Consider the following 23,919-nt stretch of genomic DNA (forward strand, 5'->3'; position numbering starts at 1 on the left):
TATTAAAAGTCCCCATGAGGGATCCCTGGGTGGCGCAGCGGTTTAGCGCCTGCCTTTCGCCCGGAGCGCGATCCTGGAGACCCAGGATCGAATCCCACGTCGGGCTCCCGGTGCATGGAGCCTGCTTCTCCCTCTGCCTGTGTCTCTGCCTCTCTCTCTCTCTCTCTCTCTCTCTCACTATCATATAAAAAAAAAAAAAAAAAAAAAGTCCCCATGAAACTCTGGCTCAGGGCAGCCCCGGTGACGCAGCAGTTTAGCGCCGCCTGCAGCCCGGGGTGTGATCCTGGAGATCCGGGATCGAGTCCCACGTCGGGCTTCCTGCGGGGAGCCTGCTTCTCCCTCTGCCTCTGTCTCTTCGCTCTCTCTGAATGAATAAATAAATAAATCTTAAAAAAAAAAAAAAATGAAAGAAACTCTGGCTCACTGTCAAGTCACAGATCTCCCAGTTTTATGGTCCCTTTAAAAAACTCAGCCCGATTTCACAGGACATTAGAGGGGCAAACCCTAATTAGTTGCAAGCAATCACAAAATATCCCTTTAATCTCATCTAGATGATTCTCCTGAAGCCTCCACTGAGAAGCTGACCACTGGAGCAACTGCCCCAGGTCAGAAACCCACTTTTAGTCTTTCCCCATATGCCTTTTAAAATCTAAGCGTGCGGGGCTGCTTGCTTCCTACACATATTGACATCCTGAGTATTTCTGCTCCTTCCCTCCTAAAAAAGGTCATATGTGATCTTTGTGACATTTCAGGATTCCCACTAATTCCCTGAAGCATCACTTCCAGATGCATATCAATGAGTCACAACCATCTCTTGCCCAACATTGAGTCTATCATCCTAAACTCTATGACTCATCACTAATTCTACCTTCCTGTAACAAGCTTTTTTTTCTCTTAAAGATTTTATTTATTTATTCACGAGAGACAGAGAGAGAGGCAGAGACAAAGGCAGAGGGAGATGCAGGCTCCCTGTGAGGAGCGTGATGTGGGACTCAATCCCAGGACCCCAGATCACAACCTGAGCCTAAGGCAGATGCTCGACCACAGAGCAGCCCAGGCATCCCCTGGTAACAAACTTTTTTACCATATATATATATATATATGATTTATTTTTTTTATTCATTCATTCATTCATTCATTCATGAGAGACACACAGAGAGAGAGGCAGAGACACAGGCAGAGGGAGAAGCAGGTTCCATGCGGGGAGCCCGACGTGGAGACCCTGGGTCTCCAGGATCACCCCCTGGGCTGAAAGCAGCACTAAAACGCTGAGCCACCCAGGGATCCAGAGACACAACTTTTAAGAGAAAACATCTCAAACTTGAATAAACCAGAACTGGTTGTACTTAGCATGGTATATGGGACTTACCCAGAGAATTTTTACCCTTACTTTTACCATGGGAGAGAATACTATAAATGCTTATCATAATGGGCAAAGGGCTCGTTCAATCTGGCCCTCGAATCACTCCTGCCACAGAGTAGGGACACCCAGAATTGAGGTGAAGAGATAAAGTAAAATGGACCAAGGCTTTAAACTGCTGCTGACCTTTGCTAACTTCAAGTTTAAAGACTCTAACCTTGTGTTTCTGGGATAGAGGTTTCTCCTCTTTTCTCCTTTCAGTAAACTGCTGATCCCTTAAAATCAGTTCTATTCAACTCTCTCCTGAAAAACAAAGGACTTATCCCTCTAGCACCAGGTTAACTTTCAGATTAAAAAACTAAATTCTGGTCAGAATAGTGAATTAATACAGAAAATGTAAAATAGAAGTCCTCCTTTGATCTTACAGAATTTAAATCTGATAATAAGCTTCATCTTATTGAAATAGCACTGGCATGGAAAATATAAATGGACTGGTATGAATGTGCCAATAAAATTGTGAAAACAGACAGATTATAGTACCCATTAGCCCAAAGTCATGACAGTCTGAGTAAGGCTGACACCTGGCTTACTTTCTCAGCTTTACTTTTACTTGAGTTGGTTAACTATTATTTACATGCTCAGAACTCTTAAATCTACACTCTGTCTCTGGATTTTCTACTGAGCTGCAAAAACAAAGCCTCCACTGTCCATACTTCTGGGATGTTCTGCAAGAACTTCAAACTCAACATGCATAGACCTGACATCCCCTCCTCCCTCTTCTGCTTAATTCCTCCCTAAATCTGCTTTTTTCATGGTCTCTATCATTGTCTGTCCAACTAGAGATCTCTGAGCAACTGGCTCCCTTTTTCCCCCACATTGATTCTTCTGTGAAATATTATTTAGCCCATCACTCGTTCTTTAGCTCTCTTTACACTACAAGAGTCAGATCTTCCATATTTTGCCCTCACTACAGCAACAACCTCCTCACCCCTGTACCGTCCTGGCAGCTTTCTGAAAGACCAAGCTGATGCACTGTGCAGAAGGAAGTCTCAACCACTCAGACTCTTCTCAGTGAGCCTCACCTTCATTTTTCCATCTTATCTCCTGCCACCTGCCAGGCACCCTATAAACTCTAGCCTTGTGGTTCCCCAAATATATGATGTATCTTCATACTTCCATGTCGTACACCTTCACTAAAGCCCCTAAAACTGCTCTTCACCTTTCCAAGGTCAGCTCTGTGGAGTCTTCCCTAACACCATCCCCTCATTCTCTCCCATACACCATGATCCTCCCTTTGCTCCCATTCATACAGCTCTCATCATGTACAATATTACCATTCACAGCTAATAGCATCTGTCCTCCACACCGGACCCCGAGCCTAAGAGCAACCCTATTTCATTCCTTTAGGTACTACCCATGTGCCATGGTTCCTGGTACATCATAAGTGTTTTGCCTTAGGCAGAACTAACAATACAATAGACAGGAGACTCCCTAGATGGAACAGCACAGTAGGTAAAATGAACTCAGACTACAAAGGATACTTTGATTACAATATTACACCCAGTGCTAGCTAGGATAGTTGGAAATACTTAACTCTTCTATATGCTTGGCTGATTATATCATGACAACTTTTGGGATATTAGTCTGGCAATGTTTATTAAAATATAAAATAAGCATAGCCTTTGCTAACACAATTCTATTTTTGCAAAATTATCCCCTGATAAAAATAAGTTCTACCACATTAAGATTCAATATGTAAAAAGATGTTTATTGGGTAGTGGGGCATACTAAAATCCTTTCTCCAAACTCCTGGGACCAGATATATGGAGAATATATATATATCTCCAGATATATGGAGAACTCGTTTGGATTCATGGATGATAAGATAGGCAATACCATTTATATATATATATATATTTTACATATTGCATTATATAATTATAACATATAATTATATATATTGTATTATATAATGCGACCAAGCAAAACCTGTATTGAAATATATAAGACATCTGTTAAAATAATCAAATAAGGAGGCCATTAAACTGAGGTGGATTTAGGGCCTATGTAAGCCAGTCAATTCCTATAAATGCCTGAAGGTTAAGAACAATCACTCACAAACAGTCAGCTGTTTGTGCAACCACTTAAATCACAGCCAATTAAATAATTTCGTTGCTTGGCTTCTCTATAAAATCCTTGCCCCAACCTCCTGTTGGTGGAGTGCTCCTAACTACTTTGAGACTGCCCAATTTGAATCGATGTTTATTCAAATAAACTCTTAAGAATTCTAATATGCCTCAGTTTATCTTTTAATATATCATATTAGTGGAATATTAAAAAGCATAGCCTTATGTCTATTCAAATCCATTTTTGCTACCTGATGAATTATTTAAAAGTTTATTTACATGGAACATTCTCTAGGATAGCTCACATGTTAGGCCACAAATCTCCATAAATTGAAGAATACTGAAATCATATGGTGCATTTCTTTTGACCACAGCAGTATGAAATAGAAATCAATTACAAGAAAAAATAATGGAAAAAACATAAATATGTAGAGAATAAAAAGCCAAGGGGTCAATGAAGAAATCAAAGAGGAAAGAAAAAAATACACGGAGACAAATAAAAAAGAAAATACAATGGTCCACAGTCTTTGGGATGCAGTGAAGGCAGTTCTAGGAGAGGAATTTATAGTGATATAGGTCTCCTTCAAGACATAAGGAAAATCTCAAACAATCGAACTTTACATCTAAAGACAGTAGGCAAAAAAATGAATAAAGCCCCAAATCAATAAGAGGGGGAAATAATAAAGATCAGAGTATAAATAAATAAACTAGAAATTAAAAAGGAAAAGATCAATAAAACAAAAAACTGGTTCTTAGAAAAGATAAAATCAACAAACCTTTAGCAAGACCCATCGAGAAAAAAAAGTAATAAAATCAGAAAGAAAAGAGAAGTAACAACTGACATCACAGAAATGCAAAGGTTTATTAAAGACTGCTATGAAAAATTATATGCTAAGAAACTGGACAACCTAGAAGATATGGATAAATTCCTAGAAACATACAATCTTCCATAACTGAAATTACAAAGAAATAGAAAATCTGAACAGACCAATTCTGGTAATGAAATTGAATCAATAATCAAAAACTTCCAACAAACAAAAATTCAGTGCTAGATGGATTCACAGGTAAAGTCCATGAAACATTTTATTCTCCTCAAACTAATCCAAAAAAATAGGAGGAAGGAAAACTTCCAAATATATTCTACGAGGTCAGCCAAAATCAGACAAGGGCACCGCAAAATAAGAAAACTACAGGCCAATATTTCTGATGAACATAGATGTAAAAACTCAACAAAATATTAGCAAACCACACTCAAGAATACATTAAAAGGCTCATTGACCATGATCAAGTGGGATTTATTCCAGGGATGCTAGGATGACTCAACATTCACACATGAACCTATGTGATGTACCACATTAACAAAATGAAGGATAAAAACCACACAATCATCTCAATACATGTAGAAAAAAGCATTTGACAAAATTCAAGATCTGTTCATGATAAAAACTCTCAACAAAGTGGATTTAGAGGAAACCTATCTCAACACAATAAAGCCCATATATAAAAATTCCGCAGCTAACATCATACTCCATGGTGAAAAACTGAGAGCTTTTCCTCTAAGATGAGCAAGAAGATGTCCACTCTTACCTCTTTTATTCAACATAGTACTGAAAGTCCTAGCCACAGCAATCAGACAGGAAAAAAAAAAAAAAAAGATATCCAAATTGGTAAGGAATAAGTAAAGAAGTTATATATAGAAAACCTTAATGACTCTACAAAGAAAAAAAACTATTAGAAGTAATAAATTCATTAAAGTTGAAGGATACAAAATTAATACACAGATATGTTGCATTTCTGTATGCTAATAATGAAGTAGCAGAAAGAGAAATGAAGAAAAATTCCATTTACAATTGCACCAAAAAGAATAAAATATTTAGGAATAAACTTAACCAAGAAAGTGAAAGACCTCTACTCTGAAAACTATAAAACACTGATGAAATAAAGACAACACACACAAAAAATTAAAAGTACATATAATACTCATGAATTGGAAGAATTAATAGTGTAAGAATGTCCATACTACACAAAGCAAACTACAAATTCAATGTAATTCCTATCAAAATACCAATATGTTTCACAGAGGGTTGTCCTAGGTCATTTGGGTTGCTATAACTAAATACCACGGACTGGGTGGGTAATAAACAACATAAATTTATTTCTCACAGCTTTGGAGACTGGGAAGTCCAAGATCAATGATAATGATCATGTTCTCATGAGGGCCCTCTTTCTGATTCATAACTGGTACCTTCTTCCTGTGTCCTCCGTCACATGGTGGAAGGAGCAAGGGACCTCTTTAGAGCCTCTTTTATAAAAGCATTCACAAAGGCTCAGCTCTCATGACCTAACCATTTCCCAAAGTCCTCACTTCCTAATACCAACACCTCTGGGAGTTAGGATTCAACATAGGAATTTGCGGGGAGGGACAGAAACATTCAGACCACAGCAGGAGTCTAGCGATCTTAAGGCTGGGTAACCAGGGAAGTATTTCTCCCTGCTCTGAGGGCAAGAAAATACCTCTATCTTATACCAAGAATCTTCCGTGATAAGCCCAACAATAAGAACAGAGAAAGAAGAAAAATTGTTCCTTAGAATGTCTGTCCCCAGACTAGACCGGACACACCCCTCCCAAGGCTGCTATGCAAAGGCTATGCTCAGCTGCCTCATCATGGCACAACTAAAGGGTTAGGTAAAGGGGCATGCAGATGAAGCACAGTGAGGGAAGCACACCTGCTCCCTATCCCCACCACTCCTTTCCACTCTGCACATCCCTGAAACTCCCAGTGCTTCTGGGAGGACAGCGGGGCACATGGAGTCCAGCTGACCTGGCAGAGATGGAAACTCTCCAATAGGCTTAGGGTCTGACAACAGAAAAGGGAGGGACAGTGCACACCAGCACCTCCTAATCATCAGAGGTGGCCTTGTGTCTCAGTGCCCCCCGGAACTAATCTTGGCACCTCCAACTCTGGCAGGCAGGTAAGATGGCCCAGGCTGGCCTGGCTGTGGCTCTGCAAGGCCTCTTTCTGGGATGCTGATCTGACATCTGCAAGTAATATTTCATCCACTTGCACAATTATTCACAACAGAAAAATGAACCTAGAGAGATGCAATAAACCAGGTTAATGTGAATGCTTTAAAAGAAGCTTCAACACTCCAATGGGAGTAGGGCCTGAAGACGGCCTGGTCAAAACCAATAGCAAGGAAAGGGCAGTACTGGAAAGAATGGCCTCTGTCCCAGAGCTTGGCACATGTTGCTGCCAGATAAGCCATGGACCATGAACTCCTTCCTGGATGGCAGGTCCTGGCTCCCTCATCTTTGCTTCCCATGGTCCCTCCCCAGGTACTCAATAAATGTTAGAGAGATTAACATATGGCCCTGGTGATGTAATCATTCATTATATTTCACGTATCCCATCTTCCTTTTGTATTTGACCAAAACACTTTCCATCCATGTGTTCCCTTCCATTCCCTTTGAGCCGGGCATGGTGTGGATTCCCTTGAGTCTCACGGGGGTTGACTTCCAAGAGATTTCCCCACATTCTCTCCTTCAATGGTACTTAGATCTAAAGCCAAAGCTAAAATAAGTGAGTAGATGGAACATCTAGAATTCAAATCCTCTGCACCTCTGTTCTAGTCATGTGGCAGACACAGATATGACCAGTTATGCAAAAGACCATCAAAGAAGCTACAGGCCCAGGTAAATGGCTTAACCTCACCTGTTGCCAGTTATTTCATTTGTAAAACTATGTAAGAATGGTTTTAAGGTTTTCTGAGTATTCTAAGAAAATATAGATAAATCAAGGATGACCTTTGGGGTCAAACCTTTCCCACTGGCCAACTCTCCAGAGAGCCAGTAGTTTATCTCACTTCAAAATCATTGGTGTCTAGTTAAGAAGACCCGACTCACTACTAACCTACCCTCAACTTCCTGGAACAAAATGACTAGATTCATTTCTTCTCATAAAGAACAGGAAATATGCACATCTACATCACAAGCTTTCTCTGGCTTATTTAAAATCACATGAAAAAAGACACTGTCTGAATTAACATCCAGGTACCTGACTTTCACAAAGCTTCAGCTCAGCACCTAGCCAGATGTCTTAGGAACCTCAAAATCTGAAACACTGAATGGTCACAGGCTCCTAGATCCATCCCACTGGCTGACTGTGCGATTAACATCTTTCTCCTACTGTTGTGTCAATGCTAAGACCTACAGAAGAGAGATGACTCATTCCTTTAAAAGAAAATATTAGGTGGTTGCTTTGTATTTGGCAAGATGGGTGGACCCTTAATGAGCTAAAATCCACCCCACATCTGCATGCTTGTTTCTTCTACAATTCATCGGCCTACTTGGTCATTCATCTTTTATTCCCTATGCTCGATAGTATTTTGCAGACAGCTGGAGGATGTCACAGAATAAGCATGACGAGACCTTGGAGTACTCAGCATAGGAAACTGAGGCCCAGAAATGTCAGGAGATTTGCCCATGATCACACGTCAACCTAATGGCAGAGTAGGAATAGAGAAGGTCTTGACTTCCAGTCCCTAAAACATCTTCCATCACTAAAGATCAACGGTGACTCACTCTTGCCTTCCCCAGGGGTGAGGCCACCATTTGTTTCAGTTACTAAATGTGCACCAAATGCTTTCTCTCAGGCCCTGTGTTAGCAAAGAGAGAAGAAAGCAAGACAGAACTCGAGTCCTCAATGGACTCCTAGTCTAGGAAGGAGACGATGGATGTTTTACTTTGGCAACAGGAAATAAGTCTGTTGGTGGAACATGGTACCGAAGATAATTTAGCGTGAAGAAATCCAAACAGGTGATGGTAATTTTGTACATCTAGGTAGCTACAATGGAAACCTAATTATCTTTAAAAATTAGCCTCTATTAGCTTGGTAACTTTTTTTTTTAAGATTTTAAATTATTTATTCATGAGAGACACAGAGAGAGAGAGAGGCAGAGACACAGGCAGAAGCAGGCTCCATGCAGGGAGCCTGATGCGGGACTCGATCCTGGGACCCTAGGATCACACCCCAGGTGGAAGGCAGGTACTAAACCACCGAGCCATGCAGAGATCCCTAGCTTGGTAACTTTAATGCTGAAATAAAATTCAGGAACATGAAGGGAAGCAGGATACATGCACCTCAGCTGAAACAGATAAAGGAAGAGAGGTCACTATTAAGAGCTTTCTGGAGGAGACCATATAACAAGCTTAGAAAGGGCGCTGCACAGAATGTGCGTCAGCTGTTGTCATTTTAGGTCTTGCATTATAACAATTCCCTCATAATTCCCCTGAATTGTGGAGGGCCCTATCTCAGCTGCAGTCTGGAAAACTGAAGGAACCCTCTGCTCTGCCTTGGTCTGAGGGAGACGTGGAAGCATGGGTGGATCTTGGGGGCCACTGCAGAGTGAGCCAATGCTCTGAGGTCCTGCCAGCCCTCCATGTGAGGTTCTTTTACCACTGTCAACTTTGGAGAAGGCCCTGAGGTCTCTGGCCTCACACTTGGAAACTCCCCCATCCATGTGCCCATCACAGACTCGGCCCTGGAAGATGTTCCATTTGCTTCTGCCTCCCAAGCCATCTCCCACCTCTGCTCTTGAAGACATAGGTTCATCCATAGATGGTGGCTGTGGGCAAGAGAGGCTCTGGGACAAGCCTCAGGCTGCAAATCTCAGCAGAAAGGGTGACATTTCTTCTAGAGAGGAGAGACACTGCTCCTGATTTGCGGGCCCCCATCCCCCCTCACCCACAAAGGGGTCAGTTGTGGCCATGGCACCATCCACTCAGGCACCAAGGGCACCCCATGCCAACCTCTGGATACCGGAGCCAGGCTGGGAAGGGCCCTTCTGAGAATCACCAAGGGCATGCCCCGCAGTGAGCCAACTCATCCAGTCCTCCTGTCCCTCTGTGTGTGTGTGTGGGGGGGGGGGGGGGGGCAGGTGGCAATCCCTGTATGTGAAGTCAGGGATGCCAACTGGTCATCTATGGACACAGGACCCTGACCTGTGTCCTTCCATAATGCAACTACGTATTAGTGATGATACGCTCATTGTGACCATGCACAGGAGTATCCACCCTCACCGCAACCGAATATAGTAGTTAACACATTACCATACCTACTTCCTAACAGGAGAACGAAGGCCTGCAAGCCAAGTGATTTGCCAAGTTGCTCAGCAGGTGAGAGCAGGAGAGCCCAAAACTACCTCTCCTATGCTGCATGGCTGCCCTCTGCACACACAGGAGTAATGGGTACACTGAGACAGGACAGTAGCTCCCAGTCACCTGACAAGGCACAAGGGACTCAGTGCTTCCTGCAGCTACCTTAACATCAAAGTGAGCTCCAGGATGTGAGGCTGCATTTAGACAAATGCCACCTTTGATTGCAGTACTTTCTGGACTCTAAACAAAGAAGGAGGAAAGAGCACTCCTTCAGATCCGTGTGGCCCTGTGCCTGCCAGTGTCCCAGGACGTGCTCCTTGGCAAGGTCTTTCTCTTATCTTCTTATCTAGTGCCTCCTGCTCACATGGTGTTCTAAGCTGTGTAGACAGAGGGGGCTGAGTGAGCAAGTCCTTGATAGAAGAACAATTCAAGCAGAGAATGAAAGTGAAGGAACTACATTTGGTGAGGCCACATGACCATCCAGCTATTTTTAAATCATACTGTTGCTAGGAGGAGATACTAGGAAGCTCTGAACCAAAGTACAAAAAAGGCACGTTTTAATTAAAGGCTTTTGAAAGGGCAGCCTGTAGATAAGAAAGAAAGGTAGTAGAGTGAAGGGGAGGGGAAAAGGAAAAAAAAAAAAAAAAACATTTGAAACGTGTTGTTCTTCTGTTTGGATTTCAAAGGGATTTTTTTTCTTCAAAAATAAGGAGAATATTTTGTTTGTACATACATTGTATGCAGGCTTCCAGCTCAACAGAGGTTAAAAAAAATGAAAAGAAATTTTTTAAAAATTGAAGGGAGAAAGATAATTTAGCGTGAAGAAATCCAAACAGATGATGGTAATCTTGTATATCTAGGTAGCTACAATGGAAACCTAATTATCTTTAAAAATTAGCCTCTTATAGCTTGGTAACTTTAATGCTGGAATAAAATCCAGGAACATGAAGGGAAGCAGGAGAAGTAGGAATACCATATGGGACTTCGGCTGAGACAAACGAAATTAGATTTCAAATAGAAGAGTTAAGTCTCTAAAACAAGTTTGCAAACTAGATGTTCTCTCCCTAATGCATTCTTTCCATGGTAAGTTATAGGCACAGAACAGAGGTATCATTTGGAATATGTTTCCTGCAGGGGAAAAAATCCTGTCACAGAATTAAGAGGACACCATCTCAGGTAAACATATCTTTAAGGAATTACCTTTTTGGAGAATTTCATATAAAGCACTTTACCCAGAAGAAATGAAAGGCAGAATGAACCAGAAATGTATTTTTGAAGTGAGATCTGTTATAACTCATGGGTTTTACATTTCATGTCAAAGGTGCTTCAAAAATAACTGCTCAGTCACACATTATTATACTGCAGCTCCCCGGAGCATAAGCACCTTCCATGTCTTGTGCCACCGTCTCCCAGCAACAGACACGTCGGCAGACGCTCTACAAGTGTCTGTGGACTGAATGAGTGAAGCACAGCACCCCCTCCCCCGAGCGGTACCCTGTGCAGTGAACATGAGTGGTGAGGCCAGTCTGGTCCTCCAGTGTAGAGACCATACGGTTCTAGTCTGGAAGCTAGATCTCGACCTCCAGGCTCCCAGTGAGGGTGACTCAAGCTGGATACAAGTCACCTGTACCAGCACCACCATCTGTGCCACCTTGACAGAAACCATGATAGGGTTTCAAAGAGGTGAATAGGGAACAACGGAGCTGCTCCTCACGTCTTCCGCAGACCCAAGTGCTTCTGGTTGGGTTTGTGATCTTTCTGTGCTACCATCTGGCCTGCAGCATATCTGTCCTTGAGCAGCATGAGCTTGGGTGAAGGAGACTCTATCAAAGCCACTTCTCCTCACTCCTCTTCATTTTCCCAATGTGCTGGAAAGCAGGGAGGAGAGCCTTCACATACGAAACACCTTGCAGGTACAGTCAAAGGGCAAGCTCAGTTTGTAGAAGGAGCAACCCTGTGTACACACAGAGGAGATGCAAGCTGGCCTTGGGTACGTGTATGTATTTATGTCTGATTTCAGTGCTGACCACACACAGGCCCCATATTACCAACCAGGTCAACATTCACGTTCACATTTCATGAAGAAGCTAAGTAAGCTAAGTAAGAAGCTAAGTAAGAAGGTCAAAGGCTAGTAAAGAAAGGATGGGTGGAACAGACATGTGGAACTAGATAGTGACTTCATGATGCTGTGAATATACTATATGACGCTGAAATATTCACTGCAAAATGGTGAATTTTGTTATGTGACTTTCACCTCAATTAAAAAGAAGGTCACAGAGCAAATATTTGAACCCTGATCTTCTGGATCCTAGAGCACTTAAAGTCTGTGATTAAGGAAAGGGAGCCAGAGGGGCCCCTGGGTGGCTCAGTCAGTTAAGCATCTGCCTTCAGCTCAGGTCATGATCCTTTGGGATCGAGCCCCACGTCATCTCTCTCACTCTGCTCTTCCCCCTCTCTCTCTAATAAATAAATAAAATCTTTTAAAAAGCCATCTATATATTCAATGCAATCTCTTCAAAATTCCAATGGCATCTTTCACAGAAATAGAAAAAAAAAGTCCTAAAATTTGCATGAAACAAGAGACCAGGAATAGCCAAAGCAATCCTGAGAAAGAACAAAGCTGGATGTACCACACTTCCTGATTTCAAGTGTACCATAAAGCTACAGTAATGAAAACAGTTGGTACTAGCATGAAAAGATACATTGACCAAAAGAACAGAACAGAGAGCCCAGACATAACCCCTCCCATATACAGTCAATTAATACTTGACAAGGGAGCCAAGACTCTGTGAGGAAAGAATGGTCGCTTCAACAAATGGTGCTGGGAAAGCTGAAGAAATGCATGCAGGATAATAAAATGGGACCTCTATCACACATCACTCACAAAAATTAACTTGGAATGGATCAAGGACTTGTAACACCTCATAAACTAAAAATCATAGAAGAAAATATAGGGAAGAAGCTCCTCACTATCTGTCCTGGCAACAAGTTTTTGGATCTGATAGCAAAAGCACAAACATCAATAGAAAGGGCTACACTACATTAAACTAAAAAGCTACTAGGGATGCCTGGGGGGCTCTGTGGTTGAGCGTCTGCCTTCGACTCAAGTTGTGATCCTGGGGTCCCGGGATCGAGTCCCTCATCGGGCTCCCTGCAGGGAGCCTGCTTCTCCCTCTGACTGTGTCTCTGGCCCCTCTCTGTGTCTCTCATAAATAAATAAATAATTTTTAAAAAAATTAAAAAGCTACTACATAGCGAAAGGAACAATCAACAAAATGAAAAGGCAACCCAAGGAAAGGGAGAAAACATGTGTAAACCATTTAACAGGTAAGGGGATAAGATCCCAAATATACAAGGAACTCCTACGACTCAATAAGGGAAAATAACAATAATGATAATCTGATTAAAAAGGGCAGAAGAACTAAATAGACTGTTATCCAAAGAAGACAAATAAATGGCCAACAAGGACATGACGAGGTGCTCAAGGTTTCCTCATTATGAGGAAATGCAAATCAAGACCAAACAGGGGTATCACTTCACACCTCTTAAAGTGGCGATCATCAAAAAGATAAGAGATAACAAGTGTCCAGATATAGAGACAGGGGAACCCCGTGCACTGCTGGAATTGTAAACTGGGTCAGCCACTCTGGAAAGCAGTAAGCAGAGTCCTCAAGGGACGCCTGGGGGGCTCAGCGGTTGAGTGGCTGCCTTTGGCTCAGGGCGTGATCCCAGGGTCTAGGATCGAGTCCCGCATTAGGCTCCCTGCATGGATCCTGCTTCTCCCTCTGCCTGTGTCTCTGCCTCTCTCTGTGTCTTTCATTAATAAATAAAATCTTTAAAAAAAAAAAAGGAGAGTCCTCAAAAAGTTAAAAATAAAATCAGAATATATGATCCAGCAATCCCCACCTTTAGGTAAACATGGAAAGGAAAGGAAAATAGGATCTTGAAGAGATACCTGCAGTCCTGTGTTCACTGCAGCATCATCCACAATAGCTATGATACGGAAGCAACCTAAATAAGATGTACACACAAAATGAAATATTATTTACCCACAAGAAAGAGGGAAGTTCTTGCATTTGCAACAACACAGATGTACCTTGAGGGCATTATGGTAAGTGAAATAAGTCGGAGGAAGACAACACTGTCCGCTCTCTCTTACGTGTGGAATCCAAGAAAGCCAAAGTCAGAGACAGTAAAATAGTGGCTGCCAGAGCCTGAGGAGACATGGGTCAAAGAGCAAAAATTCCCAGTAGTAAGATGAGTAAGTTCTGGAGATGTGAAGTATAGCCTGGTTTTTATAGCTAACAGTACTGCATTATAGACTTTCAAGTTGCTAAGACGGTAAATCTAAGTGTTCTCACCACAAAAGAAGAAGAAGCAATTATGGGATCCAATGGAGATGTCAGCTAAAGCTTATGGTGGTAGTTTATAATATATCTCAGATCAACACTTTAAATTTATACAATGTTATACATCAATTATATCTCAAGAAAGCTGGGTAAAACAGAAAGAATGTGCAATGGTTCAGAAGAGCATTAACACAGGTGTGGATTCAGGTGAAGGGGACAGAGAGACCAGAGGTCAGATCACGAAGACTAGTGTGTATGGCTCGGGTTTTCAAGTGGCTGTGGAGTTAAATGGCATTAATTCATGTAAGGGGTATAGGACAATGCCTAGGCTGTAGTAAAATTCTCAATATTACTATTATCACTTTTTATATTAGCTTCAGCACCCTAATAATAGAGTGATTTTACTTTCTAATTTTTTGGGGATCCCTGGGTGGCTCAGTGGTTTAGCCCCTGCCTTCGGCCCAGGGCATGATCCTGGAGACCCGGGATCGAGTCCCACATCGGGCTCCCTGCATGGAGCCTGCTTCTCTCTCTCTGCCTGTGTCTCTGCCTCTCTCTCTCTCTCTTTCTCTCTGCCTCTCATGAATAAACAAGTAAAATTAAAAATACATACGTACATACTTTCTAATTTTTAGAACCCTCCTCACCACTGGTAAAGAGAGCTGAGAGGAATCCAAACCAGCAGACCAACCACACTAAAGACAAGAACAGGGCTTGTCTCTGCTCTCTGTCATACAAAAACCCCTTTCCAAATACAGGGAATAAGTAAGTGAATAAAGGATTAAACAAACAAGTAAACACAAGAATGGCAATGACTTCCAACTCCCAACCTTAAAAAAAACAGGAAATAGGAGCACCTGGGTGGTGGCTCAGTGGGTTAGGAGACCAACTCTTGACTTTGGCTCAGGTCACGATCTTAGGGTTGTGAGATTGAACCCAACTTGGGCTTCATACTCAGCAGGGAATCTTCTTGGGATTCTGTCTCCCTCTCCCCCTGCCCCACCTCCCGCTCACACACTCACCTGCATGTGTGCATGTACCTGCTCTCTCTCTAAAATAAATAAATATATTTTAAAAACAGGAAATGGTTCATTAGCGGATCTACAAAACAATTTGAGAAAGATCTGTTTTCAGGGGCGCCTGGGTGGCTCAGTTGGTTAACTGCTTAACCAATTTTTCCAAGTGGGTTTTGTCTTTTTGCAGCTGCAGAGGCCTTCAGCCAGAACTCTGCACTGTGGGGCACTGGGAACCCCTGCTTGTCAGTGTGTCCCCATTCACAGGCAGGTGACCATCCTCCTCCTATTCTGGTCTCTTTCAGATCAGAAATTCCTCAAGAGGGACATCTCGGTGGCTCAGCGATGGCGTGTCTGCCTTTAGCTCAGGGTGTGATCCCAGAGTCCCGGAATTGAGTCTCACATCAGGCTCCCCACATGGAGCCTGCTTCTCCCTCTGCCTGTGTCTCTGCCTCTCTCTGTGTGTCTCTCATAAATAAATAAATAAAAATCTTTAAAAAAAATAAAGAAAAAGGAATGCCTGGATGGCTCAGCAGTTGAGCGTCTGCTTTTGGCTCAGGACGCGAAACCGGTCAGGGGGTCAAGTCCCACATTGGGCTCCCTATGAGGAGCCTGCTTCTCTGTCTGCCTATGTCTCTGCCTCTCTCTCTGTGTCTCTCATGAGTAAATAAATAAAATCTAGAAAAAAAAGAAAAAGAAATTCTCGACGAATGGCAGGAAATAAAAATGTACATGTTGACCAATTAAGAAGTAACATTCCTTGTTACTAGTATGTATCTCCTGTCCAATCTCCCTATAGATAAAATATACAGTGTTTCTGCCATAATGCAATTATATACATTACTGAATGATCTCATGTTTTACAAAATGTACTGTCAAAAATAATACTTTCTAGAAAAAATTGGTGTGGAGTGGAGCATTCCTCTCAAAGCCTACAGAACTTCAAAACACAATAAAAAGAATAACTGATAACCCGGAGAGTTAATCTGACTACTTAGGCAGGTGTTCAGCATAGCCAGGGGCTAACTCAGCAGACATTAAAAAAAAAAAAAAAAACAGAAAACGACAAGAGTTAAATACAATAATGCTTTAATCAGAGTAACACCAGCAGGCACCCAGGGCACTGGAAGAAGCATAACCTGCTCTAAGCCAAGGGCCATGAAAGGCTGACTGTCCCCTGTCTAGGGAGGGTCCCAGGCCCAGGTGATCTTTTTGACCACTGTCAAAACACACACACACACACACACACACACACACACACACACACACACAGCAATTGATGTAAGGGTTTTTTCCTATCCTGCTCAAGTTCAAAATTCTACTCTTACTACATTTTCTCCCTTTCCCTAGGAAAATGTGTATAAACCAACATCACCCTGGCCCTCCTAAGACATCTTGCTCCTTTTGTCCAATTATGGATGAGTGGATATGTATCCCAGAACAAAGCACCTGGTATTTCACGCTGTCCTCAAAGGAGGTGGTCCGCACAAGCTGTGTCCTTAGAGAGGTCACCTGCACATTCATGAGCAGAGGCTGGTGAAACCAAGGGTGAAGGCCTCCCTGGACTGAGTTTCACCCATCCTAAAAAAGTCCTATTGCCTCTGAAAGAAATAATTCCCAGAGAAAGATGTGACCACAAATCAAACCAATAGAAAAATGCAAATACTTACATATAATATGTTGGATAGAGTCCTTCAAAATACCAGCAATGTTTTTTGGCCTCTGTGCACTGAAAACAGAAGGAATAAAAACTTTGTCAATGGAAAGTCATCTGTGTATTGTTAAGAACATCTGACAAAAAGGCACAAATATGGGTGAGTTGATAGACCTTGAAGTGTGAAACGCAGAGGGTTAGGAGAGACAAAGAATCAGTGGGAGATCCACCCCCACGATTGTTAATTTCTTTAAAAACAGGATTAATTAATTAAATAATTAATTGTTGATTAATTAATTAATTAATTGATTGTTAAAGAAATGTTAATTTCTTTAATTTTTTAAAAGGGAGGAAAACATCTACTTCCTGATCATTTTTCTAACCTTTTATATCCCTAAATACAAGGGCATGACCAATTCATTAAAAAGGTAAACCAAAGACAATCCATTTTTAAAAACTCATATGGTACCATACTTCAAATATCTAAAATACACTAAAAATAAAATACTACAAATATTTCCATTTTCCACCTTTCATTTTTGAAAGCTATTCCCCTCTCCCAGTTTTAGTATTTCCAGATCTTTATATTTCAGTATATTCCAAAGTCCATATTCAAATCCAGTCACCCACTGGGGATCTGCATCTGCCCGCCTTTGTAAATCAGGTTTCACTGGCCAGCATCAATGCCCTCATTCCGGGGGAGGAGAAACAGGGAGGAAGCGGGCAAGGAAAGACAACAGAAGCCTCCCCAGAGCTTCCCTAGGAAGTCTGACACTTGACATCCTGGAAAGCAGAACAGGTGTAATGAGACCCTGGGGCACTAACTACCTCCCACATCAACAGCTGAGACTAAGTGCCCTGGTCTCTGGGTTTCTGCTCCAAGCAGAAACACTCTATGCACCTGAACAAGATTTTTCTAAAATTCTTTAGCTTGTGCTATCATTTTTTTAAATTCACAATTTCCTACATTTGTGATCCAGTTCACTGGACCCTATGTACAAACAATACTTTCGAAGTATTATAGTGCTTTGCAAAGCAACCAGCAGGAAAACAGGGAAAGGCATAGTGAAAACAAAGCTTTCAAAAAAAAAAAAGAAAGAAAGAAAAGAAAAGAAAACAAAGCTTTCTTTGGGCAAGGCAGGGGCTAAGTGTCTCACCAATCTCCCACCGCCACCCCAACCCCCATACCCGGGCATCCTTCCTCTGCCTTTCCCAGCCCTAGCAGGTGTATGGCAATACCCTCCTGCAACAGTCTTCCCAACGGCTATAAGGAAGTTTCAGAAGCAGACGCCAACTCTAGAGCAGAGTGCCAAGGGAAAGGTGAATGCAGATATTATGTGTTACGCTAGCTAAATCAGATGGGTTATGAAAAGAGTGTGAAACACTGTTTGTTTGTTTTTAATGTGCGTTAGACACTCAGAAGCACACTCAGGTGGCCTGAATTGACACAGTTTTATTAATGGAAAATGAGTTTAATTTAGACTACGTTAGTTCCTGCCCAGTTCAAGAAATGAAGTTCAGACAGCTGAAGAAATCAATTTATTTTGGCAAGGAAGAGCAATTTCAGGTCTCTGCCCTAAATTACAATTCAGTTCGCTAGAGTCCCCTATTATAAGCTGAGAAACCAGGTCGTTCTTCCAGGTAGCATGTTAGATATGTTTCTACTGGAGACGGGCACACTTTCTTAGAACTTGACGCTCGACTCTCCCCAAACTGTCCTACGACTACAGGATGGCAGAAAGGGAACGAGACCAAGGCACAGGATCCTGCTTCCAGATTTGCCACCAACAGGGAGACAGACCCTGGGAAAGGTAGGCTTCCGTGACCTCCTTGACACCCAGCTGCCCGTGTTGTGGGGGTACGTGACGTACACGGATGTGTGCATGGGATCTATGGGAGTGTGTATGAGCTTCAGAACTACAACAGGGTATATAAAAGCCCTGAATTGCTACAGACAGCACAACTCCCAGACACTCTCATACATGGCTCTTGGGGAGGAAATTTGGCAGTATCTGGAAAACCATCAATGTTATTTCGCTTTAACCACTGATTATCAGAACACCTGGGTGGCTCAGTGGTTGAGCATCTGCCTTCGACTCAGGTCATGTTCCCAGGGTCCTGGGATCAAGTCCCGCATCAGGCTCCCTCCAAGGAGCCTGCTTCTCCCTCTGCCTATCTCTGCCTCCCTCTCTCTCTCTCTGTCTCTCATGAATAAATAAATAAAATCTTTAAAAAATTAATTAAAAACACTGATTATCTTTCCACAAACATGAAACATCATATGCACAAGGCTATCTATCATGGCATTATTTCTAACAGCAAAATCCTGGAAATGACACAAATACCCACTCACAGCAGGCTGATTATATAAGCCATGGGAAATCCACATGACGTGGCCAACAAGAATGACGTCCTTTAAAAACAGCATGACATAATTTCTAAGATGCAGTGTTAACCAAAAGAATAATATGCAAAAGTGTGTGTCTGTATGCTACTTTTTATGGAAAAGGAAAATTGCACATTTGTTTAATTTCTTACAAACAGAATCATAGGAAAGGTACAGTAAAAACTAGTGAAAATGTTTACCCTCTGGGAGAGAGCAGAGATTTCTCTGTGTGTACTTTTTCATATAGTGTGATTTTTGGATCAGGCTTTTCATGTTGAAAATATTAAGTTAAAAAGGATTTTCTTTTTAATTTCCTCTTCTCAGACCAAAAAAGACTTACTAAAGACTATACATGCACATGCCACTGGCTTTGCCAGAAGCAAGCAAACAGAGCAGGTAGCTGGGAAATTCGAAGAGTCTCACAAGAAATGTGGGGAGAACACTCTCTCTTCACACCCCTCCCAGCGCCCTCAGATGTCACGGACACCACCTCCATCCTATTCTCCCTCTGACCTCACAGCTCTATTTCTGGAACTGTTGCCAGGATATTCACGGAAAGCACTGACACCTCCTTGTCCGTTACTTTTGTTCACAGATAGTTAACAATCACCTTTTACCATTTTCCACTAAGCTACTCGGGTAAGACCTTATTTTGAAAAACATCAACCTCTGTTCCTTCACAAAGGATTCTCTTAAGAAAATTTTATGGTCACATTTCCTGAAACAGAAAACACCTTTAGAACTGAGCTGCCTACCACTAAAACACAGTTTCATTTTATCATTACTTGAAATTAGTTTATGCTTTTGAAATTCGCAAATATCCAAGTAACTTCTTCATTATTTTTGGTAGCTGGACGTTTACAACAGCTTTCTTGTAAGGAATGTTAACACTGAATAACACATACTATACTTCACGTACAAGTTAGATGGGGTATTATTCCATTTTACAGCTGGGTAGTAGGAAGAACACAGTGTCACATATTTCAGTATCAACTGAAACACTGAATGAGGACTAAGAAGTCCTGGTAATTTTCACTGTTGAGCCTTTCCTTCACTAAATGCTTGTTCACTGAGCCCTAGGTGTCAAAGTCAGCTTCCACATCAATCCAAGAGCCTGACAGGAGGACTGAAGATTAGGTTCCACAGGGCAGGAGATGGAAAGGAAGATCCTTGCTACAAACCACCCATGGGCGAGAGCCAGGTTCTGCCAAGTGGAAGCCTACCAACAAACCCTAGCAATTCCAATCCCCAAATTTAGCATAAATTTAGCATAAGCATAAGGAATCAGGGCAGAGCCAGAGAGCTGGGGCTTTGGACATGCGGTCCAAATTGGAGTTTGTGAGGGATGAGTAAGGGGAGGGGGCTTCCAGAGCATTCCCAGACAATGGTGGGCTCTCAGAAGTGACCTCATGAGCAAGCAGAGGGGTGGTATGAGGACAGCACTATGCTAGGGTCCACTGGAAAGAGCACCCAAAGCAAGGGGAATGGACGGATCCATCCCACAGAAGAAAAATTGATCAAAACCTAGAATGCTGGGTTCTCATTCTGAGAACTTATCGGCCATGGTGCTAGCAGTCTGGACCTCAGCCTTCTCATTTGTAAAACAGGACAGATTCCCTTCCCTGCTGAATGTATAAGATGGCTTTACAAAGTAACTGAGATTGAAAGCAGCAAATGTCTGGCCAGATCAGGGTACAGTTCACTGAATCTCACACCCAGCCAGCAATTCTATCTCTAAGTGTGTGCCCTGAGTCAAGCTTTCTTAATTCTCTGCAACAAATGACTTCTAAGACCCATTTTACTGTGATTACCTATCATCTACAAAGAAGCACTAGTTCCAAACCTCTTGAGGACAAAGATTCTAAGTATTTAGTTTTCCAAAACCTCCCTAAAACAAATAAGCCCCCTCTCTAAAAAATAAAAATTAAAAAAAAATCTAACAATATAAACTAAGGGAAAAAAAACACCTTCAGGGTTATGTCCACCCTAAAAGTAGGCCAACCCACTCTACCACTGTTACTACCATGACACTACCATAGTTTTCTCAAGCACTGACCATCTACTGAAACAAAATATATTTTTTAGGAAAAATCAGGTCCACTGCTCTCTGTTCCTGATGGGGCACCCTCTACAGCCAGGGTGCTTTATGGTTCTGGGCAAACAGGAGGTCCTCAAGCCACTTATAAGGTAATACTCCTTCTATGTGTATAATGAAAGTAATAATAATAAGCATGACCATCTATTTCTCAAGGAGATCATAAAGAACAGCAACATGAAGTTTATAAATTATTAACAAAGCAGAATATGCAGGATTGTTATTACAAAGCAGAATATGCAGAAAACACCTACTGTAAAGAGCAATTCATTCGAGGGTAATCTAAGATTTAGACGGAAAAGGTTTGTAAGACGTCTGTAGTCAGGGAAAAATCCCACTGATCTATTATTCAAGGACTAGGATATCTACAAATTTGGCTGAGCTCTCCTAAATATAGTCATCCATATTTAGCCAGGATCTAAATAAGCCCAAAGAACAAATCCTTGCTAATCCCCAACAGTAATCCTCACACTGACATAAATTATTCTATATCTATCTGTGCTACATATAGGAGGTCCCACATGCCAGGGTTTAATAAATGGCACATCCTTTTCCTAATCCAAGGTAAAAGAAGGTTGCACCACATAACACACAGTCAGCTCTAAGAGAACTGAAGCTGCCTATGACTTTGGGACACACGAGTGAAGGATTCAAAACACTATGGATTTCATCAAAATTCCACCCTTTCTCCTCCTGTTCAGAGGGAGGTGGAGTAGGATCTTTAAATGAATAGCAAACTGGCAACCTAGCATTTCACTAACAGAACTAATCCCACAGACACCTGGAAAGCAAGGGTTCTTTTTTTTTTTTTTTTTTTAACCTATTTCACTAGTATGTCCTGTACAAATAAGTCCACAACTTGCTTCAAAATGGTGGGAAGGCCGTAGGAGGATCAGTTTGATGACTCTCTTTGTCAAAGGGGAAAGATGCCCTGCTGCGCCGCGGTGCTGCTTTCACATCATCAAAACTAAACTTGACACACACGCCCTAGGATCTAGGCCGCATTCAGTGCCAGCCAAATTATGGTGGGCAGTTAGACTCAGCTCAGACTCTGAACAAAGAGGCAGCCTCCTGGATGCTGGCAGGGCTGGTGCTCAGGACCAGGGACAGAGGCAGAGTGCAGCCGGTCCTTCCTGAAGACCAAGCAAGAATTTATGGAGGGAGTAGCAGGTAATTATATCAAGGTCTATGAATTTCAGAGAATAAATAGGAGTAAACATTCTGGAGTAAAACAGGAATAAAAATTCCTGTATTGGAATTTTAATCAATTTCCTAAGTGCTAATTACTTAATCCTTGGGCATATAGACATTCTCTTTTTCAGGAACATCTATCTCCAAGGAACCTTGATTTTTTTTAGAAATAAGTATGAGGCTTCTCACAAGCATCGTTTATTAAAGGAAAGCAAGCTGAGAAACTCTTTAAACAACAGAAATAAAAGATCCCCTAGTGTCTTACAGAAGAAACTAATCAGCCATTATTCTTTGCCAGCAAATAACCATTAGAGATGTAGCACTATGAACATCTTAAAGATTCTGGGGGCATGTAGACTACAAGACACAAATCTGGCCCAGTTACATATCCCTAGGAAAAAATCTGTGGATTCTTATAACTTATCCTGAATAAAGTTTCCCTGTTAGCTTTATCTGCCTTAGTTTTTAACAGAAGAATGGTAGGGGAGCTTAGTCAAGGTCCTTAATGCATGTGGGTAAAAATCCTTATCTCTAGGAAATGAAAATAAATCGATAACCAAAATTAAAAGGCATAAAATAGAGGAAACTACTCAAATATAGTAAATTTAATATCTTTAAGCAATAAATAGCTTATATAATCCAATATGAAAAAGATTAAAAAATCCCAACAAGAAAAAAATAAAAAACAGATATGACAATTCTTCAAAGAAACACAAAAGGTCAATAAAACTATTTCAAAAGGTAAAATTCACGAGTAATCAAATAAATGTAAAGTATAATTCTATGGTTTTAGCTATCAAATTGTTTAAAAAATACTAGTATCAACTGTTGATGAGGGCATGAGGGAAAAGACATTATCACATAATAGTGTTAAAAATATAATGTCTCAGGAAGACAATTTTCAATATATATCAAAAAAACTTTGAAATGCACCTAACTTAAGATTTGATTAACAAAATTATAATACATCCAAAAATCTACTAGTTGGCATATTCCATTAGATTCTAGAAAAATATACAATTGTATGGCAGCATTTTGCTAAGAAAAATAAAGCCAATAAAATAGCAAAACCGCGATAGCATATAGTTGTTATACAAGACAGTACAAAGGAAATAATATATAAAGATATATTCCAAAGTAATGACAATAAATTATGGTTTTGGTGGCATTAGAGAGGGTTTTTTTCATTACTCATTTTGGCAACCAAGTTTCCAAGTTTTGTCTATGTAACTTCTGTATGGAACATTTTGTTTCTAAATTTCTGTCAAATTTTACCTTAAAATGCAGATCACTTATCACCCAATAAAGAAGTGGAGAGTACGCATAAAGAAACATTTAGAATGAGGAAAATGTAATTGGTTAACAAAAGTGAACATTATCCTACTACAAATTAAATAAAAAGTAACAGATGAACAAAGTTTGTGAAAAATAATACACAAGGCTAGAAAGGGTGTACTGGAACGATTCTCGTACAGCCAGCGATTAAAACTGGATTTATAAAAAGTCTAACATCATGAAAAAAATGTTCATTTTATGCGGTCATTTTAAAACACATCACATACATTTACTTTTAACAATGTAAAAACAA

The 23,919-nt window shown here is 41.2% G+C and overlaps 1 protein-coding gene across 1 annotated transcript in view; it reads right to left on the reverse strand.

The window, feature by feature from the left end:
- VOPP1 (VOPP1 WW domain binding protein) overlaps positions 1 to 23,919 on the reverse strand; it is a 105,283-nt gene that overhangs the window by 33,173 nt on the left and 48,191 nt on the right. Inside the window, exon 2 of the mRNA XM_038562627.1 lies at positions 16,676 to 16,734. Within this exon, the coding sequence (XP_038418555.1) occupies positions 16,676 to 16,734 (59 nt within the window). The remainder of the gene's footprint in view (positions 1 to 16,675; positions 16,735 to 23,919) is intronic.

Source organism: Canis lupus, chromosome 18, assembly GCF_011100685.1.
Source record: "Canis lupus familiaris isolate Mischka breed German Shepherd chromosome 18, alternate assembly UU_Cfam_GSD_1.0, whole genome shotgun sequence".
NCBI lineage: Eukaryota > Metazoa > Chordata > Mammalia > Carnivora > Canidae > Canis > Canis lupus.